The sequence below is a fragment of the Gekko japonicus genome, unplaced genomic scaffold, assembly GCF_001447785.1.
Source record: "Gekko japonicus isolate JY-2015 unplaced genomic scaffold, Gekko_japonicus_V1.1 scaffold950, whole genome shotgun sequence".
In the NCBI taxonomy this organism is placed as follows: Eukaryota; Metazoa; Chordata; class Lepidosauria; order Squamata; family Gekkonidae; genus Gekko; species Gekko japonicus.
The window spans coordinates 423,647-432,950 of record NW_015163630.1 but is presented as its reverse complement, the minus strand read 5'-3'; the positions used below and the strand labels follow the sequence as shown (position 1 = coordinate 432,950).

General features: G+C 43.3%; 1 protein-coding gene across 1 annotated transcript in view; it reads left to right on the top strand.

Annotated features, from left to right (window-relative positions):
• Positions 1-619: 619 nt before the first annotated feature.
• The window catches only part of DHX35 (DEAH-box helicase 35), a 54,370-nt gene continuing 45,685 nt past the window's right edge, over positions 620-9,304 (top strand). The window contains exons 1-2 of the mRNA XM_015407528.1: positions 620-659; positions 8,755-8,888. Of these exons, the coding sequence (XP_015263014.1) occupies positions 620-659; positions 8,755-8,888 (174 nt within the window). The remainder of the gene's footprint in view (positions 660-8,754; positions 8,889-9,304) is intronic.

Below are 9,304 nucleotides of genomic sequence, written 5' to 3'. Positions count from 1 at the left end.
CTGATTTGAGTTCTCACAATAAGGGTCATCCTTATTAGACTCAATCAATTTATAATAAAGCACTCAGCGAACTTTGGAGCCCCTTAAAGCTCTTCATCAGATCAGCTGGATGTTCAGTACAAGTAGGCGCTACGTTTCTCTCCATAAAGGGGAGATCTACTGTCTACAGTTTTCTTGAACTAGAGACCAGAAGGTGTTGCAAACTAAACTTAATAATTTGAGAGGGGCTGTACTGCCAGCCACCCAGCCTGATGAAGAGTTCTGAATAATTCGAAGGCTCGCTTGCTGCTTCGTGAAAATCTGGTCGCTCGTGATCGAAAACACCGACGAACACAGCTGTCGTTTGCTGGACTTGTTTCCATGGCCCAACAAGGCTACCGACATTCCTTCTCTCCTGCGTATAGGGACGTGCCAGGTTCCTCGAGTGGGAGCGCCAGCGCGCTCCAGCTTTGTCCTTGGCACGCGGCGAGGTTGGAACAAGCGACACCGCAAGCCCGAGAAAACAGAACCATGGCAACCGCCGGCCAATCACAGACTCCCCGCTCTGGCGTCACGTGAACCGGTGGCGCTGCCGCTCAGGAGGGGGCTCCTTCGCTTCCTTTCGACCTTTCACCTCAAGATGGCGGCGCCCGTCGGCCCGTTGAAGTTTTGGAAACCCGGTAAGGACCGGACCTTGCAGGAGGGGCAGGGGCGTAAGATGCTGGAGGCGAGGGGCGAAGAAAAGTGGGTAGGAGGGATCCAGAGGACTGCCTTGTTTCTTTACTGTGGTGCTTCAGGCTGCTTTAGGAACGGGGGGCGGGGTCCTCCAGGCAGTGACGCTGTCAGAGGAGAGGAGGTTGCCGGGTTTCTCTCCCTTGCCCTGCAAAGGGCACACATGGGCAGTGATTCGGGCTGTTTCTTCACTTTCATTCTTCCCCCCTCAGCCCGTGCTTAATTTCTGTTGGGTGTGTGTGTGAAGGCTGTCTGTCCTACTACTTCAACGCCAGTTGAAACCTTTCCCTCTTTTTAATGGTCTGGTGAGGGGGAAAGCGCTCTGCACATGTTCAAGAGCATCTTCACTTTTATCACCTTCGCTGGTGCTCCTGTTTGAGGCGTGAGCTGAAAAACTGGACGCTGCTGTAACTTCATTATTAGTTGGCATCCCTCATGGCTTTATTGCTGAGAGAAGTTTCACGCTGTTGAGGGCAGCTCAGTAGAGCTGAGTGAGCTTATCCTGCTTTCTAGTTCGAAGGGTTTTTAAGGTAGCAATTCGAAGCACACTTGTCAGGGAGTAAGTCCCATGGATCACTTTGGGGTTTTCTTAGAAAATGGCTTGTATAGGGTCAGGTTGTGATCCTGAAGATGCTTATTTCTGTCTTAAGATGAAGGAGGGAAGAATGCATTCAGATAAAATGCACACAGATTTTTTTAAAAAATGCATGTGCACTATCCTGCTTTTGGGTGTATTTCTTTAAAAAGTATGTAGTAGTGAACTGTTTCAAGTAGTTGAGTTGTACTTAGGGCTGGATTTGTAACTTTTCTATCAGCATCTTATAAAAATAAAACAAAATTGAAGGTATTGTCTGTTTTTTACTAACCTGCTAGCACAACAGCTAGAATAAATGGTATGTTACATTTGTATAAAGCAAAATACAGAATTGTGGAGAACTGAATTAAAGGACAGCGTTTTAAAAAGAGGGCATCTGCAGACTGTAAAGGAAGGGTTGCATATGACTGAAAGAACAACAAGGTCAAAATTCCCTTCTCTGGTGAAATCAGATATTGTTCTCATTGCAGCTTGTAAAGCAATGAGTACTTAATGTGGAGGTAGCAATCTTTTTGCAGTACTAAGCACTTTGCTTGCCATCTCTGTAAAATCTGCATTATTCTCTTGAGGTGACTGTTCTAGCATGAAGGTTAATTAGAGCACTGTCTTTCTCTATGAACCATGACATTTAATAGGCCTATACTATATTAAAATTCAAATCATTAGTTGTTTTGAGGTCTGGACTTAAATTACATATTCAGGAACAGTGCTAGTTGTAGCAGTAGTTTCCCTTAACTTGTATTTATTTATACATAGTCACTATTTATTGTTGATACTTTCATACTGTTTCTTTCTGACAGTGCTTTGAAAGGACATGAGTAGTAGAGAGTGAGAGTGTTACTCCTCCACGTTAATGTAGTACCAAATAATGGCCTTTAATACCTTGTGTGTGTTTGCCTTTGAGAATAAATTGTTGTTGAAATTTGCTTAAGCTAATGGACAGTATCCATGCTTGGTAAACACAACATAAATCATGTGGTAGCTTCACACATTGCTTCATTGTGTGGCATATTTATATAGCATGGGTCTGGGAACTCCGTAGTTTACATGTCACTTGTTTGTGGGTTGTTGAAGTTAATTTGGGGTAGCAGATGTGGGTTATTTGCTCATGCAAAGCCCTAAATAGCATTTGACATTGGTGGAGTATTTGTATTTACAAATTCTATTGTATTTACAAATTCTATTACCTACGACTCTTCTGAGTTCTGTAATAGTTTTTGTATGCTGTTTCTCTTTTTAATCAGCTCATGTAATTCATACTTTTATTCAGAAACAAATCCTTTAACAGGCTAATTTAATTCTAAGTATGCATAGTTTATTATTCCTTTATGTTGATTCTCCATTTTTCTCCTGTATCAAAGCTTATTTGGGGAGGGAAAAGGGTTAAAATTTTTCAGCACAATGGGAAAAGTTTTGAACCTGAGAACTGGTAGTCAATTGCAGAGAAATCTCCATGCTGCCTTCTGATTCCCTTCTATTGACAGCCCCTAGCCCTTAATCTGGTACTCTGACACAAAGACATATACAGCAATTCAACTCCCCCCCCCTATCTATTGCTTCCTTCAAAACCAGGAAAAGTAGAAATACAGCCGTAATGGGGGGGGGGGGGAGTTGTTCCAATACACTCATAGAACCAACCAGTGCTACCCCACCAGTATGTTACCTCATATTGCAGTCTTCCTACACCATGCTTATGCAAATATTGCCACAGGTTGGCCAACAATAAAAAGGAGTGATGCATAAAGTCTGCAAAGCAAGTTCAGTTCACTTCTAATAGTTCGTGGTGTAAAGAGTCATCATTATAAAATTGCAGAGCTGTGTCACACTGTTATCATGCAGTTATTGGTCTTACTAATGAGCATTTTAAAACAAAAGGAGTAAAGCATGCAGTTTGCCCAGTGACTATCACTGGCAATGTATTCCACTTCCAAGACCTGGTTCTGTGAGAGTTAAAAATGTGGTTAAACCTCTTCTTTTGAAATCACTAGGACAAACTGCTTATCTTCAGCTCAATTGAGCCCTATGTGTACATCTCTTGAACAAAAAGTTTCAGCACTGGATGAGTTAGACTGTCATACAGACAGCATGCCTGTCTCTTTGTTCACAGGTTTAGAGAGTTTTGTGGGACTTAGGCCTTTTCCCCTCATACACTGAAGCAAAGAGAAATGCAGGTGTACTTCAGCTTGATGTAGGCTGCTCTGATGGGTTGAGCCTGACTTCATTGTTTATAGCGCTTCCACTAATTGTTCTGCAAATAATAAGAACCCCTTGATTTGGAGTGGGGAGCAGGATGCACACTGGACCATGGAATTAGTCTCTCGTACATATTTTGGGGTAACTAGTGCTGCTGCTTTTCTAGAACATATTCAGTTTTCTACTACAGAAGAAGGTAGGTTCCAGGTGGCTGTCCCACTGGCATGCTGTCCTTCCATCCTGTTCAGCACAGTTTGAAGCATTCCTCCAATGTGTGGCTTTTCATCTAGCAGCTAAACTGGTTAATTTGGAGGAATGCAACAAACTTTGCTATGCAGAATGCTAGGAAGTGGCACAGTCTTTGGAACATACTTGTACTAAAAACGCACACACTTTTCCACAGTCACTTTTATGTTCAAAGCCCATGGGAACAGTGGTGCCACAGCATGGGGAATGACATGTATTCAGCAAAATATCGGCAGAATTAATGTTCAGCTGAGCAGCATTCCGGTAACACAAATATCATAGTGGAACTGGAAGCACAATCATACCCACAACATTTCCCATCTTTAAGTACTATTCTCTAACTGTATAATTAAATATTTTTAAAAAAATAAGCCAACATGCAAGTTCAAGTGCTAGGCCTTGCACAAGTGGAAATAATTCTTTGTCTACTGTAGACTTTGCACAAGCATGCCACAATTAAAAAAAAAAAACAACCCGCTTCCACTGACGTAATGGCTTTTACAATAGTGGAAGTGCTCTGCGGGATGCATGCCAGTACATCCAGTCCAGCAGTAGCCTGATGACTGAGATGCACAGTATTATTTTAGGTACTAGTACTTTCCAGTATGTTTAGTCACATGCATTTTGCTTTCTCATTAGCAATATTTTAATACATTTGTCAACTAGACAGTATTTGGTTTTGCCTTCCACTGTTGAAGTGTATTGGGACAATTGCTATTTACTTTCAAATAAGACTTCTTTTGACTTACCAGCTCTATGGATGGTAAATTTAATTTGTTCTCCTTTTCTGACAGTGTCTGACTGCAGTCACTGTTTTTATTACCTATAGTTCAGTGATTTAAATGTTCCAATACACTTGACCTTGGCTGCTATAGTAATTTTAATTATAGCTCTTACCAATGCTTTCTTAGCTGCTGACAGGAACTCTGTATTTGCAGAAGCATTAGGATGTCATAGCCACGTCTACTTCAGTTCAACAGTCTGGGCAGCACAGTGGGTTATAGGTTGCTCCCCTGATACTAAGTATGAACCAAGTTGTAATGACACTTGTGAGGGGAATAAATAGACAGTATTAAAGTCATGGCTGTCACTGCTTCTATAGAAGTAATTTTGGAAATGCTATACATTTGTCATCGTAATTGAGAATGGCAGGCTGCGGTCACACGGAGCATAAGCCACGCTTCAGAGACGGAAGAGAGGCGGAGTTTCCTGGCGCGATCACAGGGCAACATCTGGCTAGTGTAGAGCTCCCGTCGGTAACCCGTGGCTAAACGCCAAAGCAGCGCTGTAAAAAACTAGTACCGTGGAGGTACTAGTTTCCAGAAACCGCGGGGCAAGGGCGGGCGTATGACCGTGTTTCCGGAGGAAGTTCCAGCGCCCGCCCATGTCCCCTAGCTAAAAGGTGTTTTTTTTCCCCGAGTCTCCACGGTTGCGCACAAGCGCCAAACGGAGCATGCGCAAATGGATGTTTAATTAAAAAAAACACAACGTACGTCCTGCAGAGAAGAGGAGAGCAGCCAGAAGACAGCACCGAGTGCATGGCTTGAGGCGGGGAGCGACAGATGGGGGAAAGGGGGCAAGGCAGACGATGAAACCCAGAAGAGGGGGGGGCGGCGGCAGAGTAGGACGTCTGCTTGGGCGGAGGGGCGGTCAGGGCGGAGGGGGCTGGGCCATGCTGCTGTGCCCTCTTCGCACACCCCACCAGCCAGCTCCCCGGACCGGTGCCCTTCCAGACCTACTGCCCACCCCCTGCCTGCCTCACTGGTGGGGAAAACGCCGTGCCCGACACGATGCCACACCACCCAGTCGGCAGCTGGCCCCTCTTCTCCCCAGCGCCGCTTGGCCGGCTGTCTCTGGCAGCCCCCTCCTCGCCTTCCCTCGGCGCGCGGCCCCCGCTTCTTTGCCCCGAGGCCCTGCTTCTTTGCCGTGTGATCCGCACCTCCCCATAACTACTGGACCTCCACGGAACCTCCACGGGACCTCCATGGGAGGTCTGATCGTGCAACCGCGCTTTGATTTTCCCCGGGGGAAACAGCCACGCTTCCCCCCCGCATTTCCCTGGCCGTGTGGCCGCAGCCGCAGTTTGGTAAGTATTTTCAATAATTCCTACTGGAGTCTGTGCTGCCGCCTAAATAAGATCAGTTTGGTGTAAGGAGAGTTGATATTTTTGGCTTGGCTCTTTGGTGTGGCACAGGCATTGGAGTTGGTGAGTTATGGAGATTGTCTTTGCAGTGGGAGTTAAGGGTCTCTATATCCAGGCTCAAACAGGGTGTTTTTTTTTTTTTTTAAAAAAAAAACAAACTGCCTTCATTTTCGCTGGAGAAAAGGACTGTTTGGTTCTATGTATGTTGCCCCATGCAGAATAAAAGAAAAACTCCTTGGAGATGGTGCCTGCACAATTTCTCATGTATGATAGGTGTGCAAAGCTATAGTGGAAACTTTTCTAGAACTCATTGTGCAACTTGGATGTGTAAAAGTCATGGAGGATTTCAGAAGTTTGAGGATTAAACAATGCATTAGGGCAGTGGATGAGACATGTACTTCAATTTTGTGTCTGTTGGATGGGGCAGAAACCTACCATGACTGTCCTCCCGAGCTCCTCTTAAATGGTTAGACAAGGAATCTTTGCCCCAAATGTTGTGGAATATATAGAAAATGTGCCCATAAAGCCAGCCATAACTGGCAATTCCTTCTGTGCTCTTAGACTAGGGGATCTGACCTTGTTAAACGTGTGGGAATTTTTGGATTTGGGGAAAGGGTTGTGGACAACAATATAGAATGGCTGCCGCAGGGAGCAGGGCCAATCCACAAAATGTTGGGAGATTTCAAGCCTAGTGTCCTTATATGATGGATGCAACTACTTCCAACTGGGTGCTCCCTGAAGATGCAGAGAAATATGTCACCTGGCCTGTTCTGAGATACCTCCTGTACCTGGGAAGCAGAGGAAAGCTGAAATCAGCTCATTGACTTGGGAGACGAGACCTTATCCAGTTTCTAAACAAAGATCAAGCTTGTTCCTTCTGTGACCACAGAGAGAGATTACTAAGGCCAAAAACATAAGAAAGTCTGTGGCCAGGTTAGCTGCCTAGGATGAGTTCAGTGCTTTGCTAGTCAATTAGTTGCTAGGGAATGACCTAAAGCTCCCTTTTTCTGTTCCTCTGAGGACTCCTTGGGTTTTATCCCCAAGAGTGAAGAAGCAAATGGACATCAGGAAACTCACTGATGGGTGCAGTGTTGGGGATTAATTACTCTACCCAGCCATGCCTCAATACAGCCGGTTGTGGCCCCGGAGCTAATATTTGCTATGAATAAATGAACAATGCTGCTCTGTAATAACATCTTAATTGTTAAGCGTGCTAATCACCATGAGACTTACATAACCATGTGTGCGCATTCATATTGATGAAAAATGCTCCATGCAGATTGACCAAGTGCCAAAACAATTTTCCCCAGTAATCGAGAGTTCATGACAATCTTCGCTAATTGTGATGTATGAAGATGTGTACATATACATGCCGTAACACTACTGCTTATATCAGCTCAATACTGGCCCTAAGTCAACCTGCAGGCTTCATGATGAGAGAGCCATTGTTCTTTTTGTCAGCAACTGTTTGGCATGATGCCTACAAAATGAAGGACATCTCAGTGAATTACTGGAGGATGAAACTGCAAATTATGCATATCCGTAATTAATTTATTTTCTTCCCTTGTTAAGATCAGTTGCATGATTCAGCACTTGCTACTGTCCATGGTTCTTTTGTATTTGTCAGACTCCAAGAGACTCCCAACAACACTCTCTTTGGCGGTGATTTGGTTATTGAGATATTAGCATGAGCCAGGTTAGGACAGTACTGTGTCAGAACTGAGGTTTTTGGAGGTAACCTCTACAGTTATAGACAGTTCAAATATAGGCCCACCCCTGGATTCATCCAGTCGTTTCATTCAGCTGTCCTGCCTAAGCTGTTAGCATCTACACCCACCTGTAAGTTCCCAGTCCCATTATCTGAGACAGCGAGGCTAGCACAGAGTTTACTTCTAGGTCATCTCCGTGGAGAGGCTTGTCTTGGGAAGAGTTACGATAGCTGCTACAATGGTGCCACACTCATACACACACACACTCAGGAATTTCCCTTCCCCCCATAACTATGCCATACGAAGCAGAGTTTGACAGTATTCTGCAACAAAAGCACAACAGTTTCATGATGTATCTTGCTTTTAAATTAATTTCATTTGGGGATAAAATTTTATTTATCTTTTTAATAGCTTCTGTGTGGTGCTTAAGTAAGCTTGTGAAATGATGGGCCATTACACCCCCCCCCCACACACACACGTTCTATACCTGCTTAATAGGATTAAGATTCACTGAATTAAATGTGGGTTTATCTGTGACCTTGCAGTAAATTGTACTGAATTGATTGGGATCCTTATCAGTACATGTGTATAAGATCACAACTCACTAGACCCTGTCTGTTAAGTGTTTAGGATCGCAGCTTTACAGTCAGATTTAGTTTGCATATTTACTTAGCTGTAAACACCGCTGAATTAAATAGGGATTACTGCCTTGCATTTGTGGATGGGATTGCAGTTTAAGCTTCAGGCGGCATCAGTTATATTACTTTGAATATAACTCAATAATTTGTGATAGAACAGTGCACTACTATTTATTTACAGATGTTTTTGTGATGGTGTATTCACTAAATTTACTTTCTCAGGAAGACCCATTGAAATTACCAAGAGCACCTTTATCTACCTCTGATACATTTATTTCTTCAGCTTCCTTTGTGTTGTTCCTGACATGATTTTGTATGAATGGAAGATTCACTTCCACTGGTGCAAGGAGGAGTCCATTAAATTTTTTGATGGTGTAGGAAGGCTGCAGAAGATGGGAGGAAGTGGAAAGGCTTTCATCTGCTAGTAGCAGCACGTTTGCAGTTCTTTGCAACAATTGTGAGCTTCTTCTAATGGTTATCTTATCCTTGATGATGATTGTGTGTGTTTGTATCCCATAGGCACAGAAGGCCCAGGGGTTAGCCTGTCCGAGGAGAGACAGAATCCTAGTGAAAGCTCTGGGGTTTCTGTCATCTATAATCCCTATGCTTCCTTTTCTATTGAACAGCAGAGACAAAAGTTACCAGTTTTTAAGGTATAAATTATCTTTTGCTATTTGCACTGACTTATGCATATTATCTTTTATGTATTGGTTCTCAAATTGTAACCATTTCATCTCTTAAATTAGCCTTACAGTGTAGAAGATACTTTTGTAACAGAACTGAATGTACGTTTTTATTATCCCCTGACAAAATGATTCTTTGAAACCTTACATTTATGGTGAATTATTGTGCATATTAATTTTGAGCTGGTAGTAAATCATGTGTGCTGTAATTTGCCATTGAGTTTGGCGTGCCTTGAATTTTAATGGTCTTATAGTTACCTAACTTTGTTCTGGGCTGTGGCATAAAATAAATATTCACAGACTATTTTCAGTGATTATATACACCCCATAATTTACATATTAAAATTTATTTTTGTGCCTCTCTATTCATAACAATTAAATCTCTT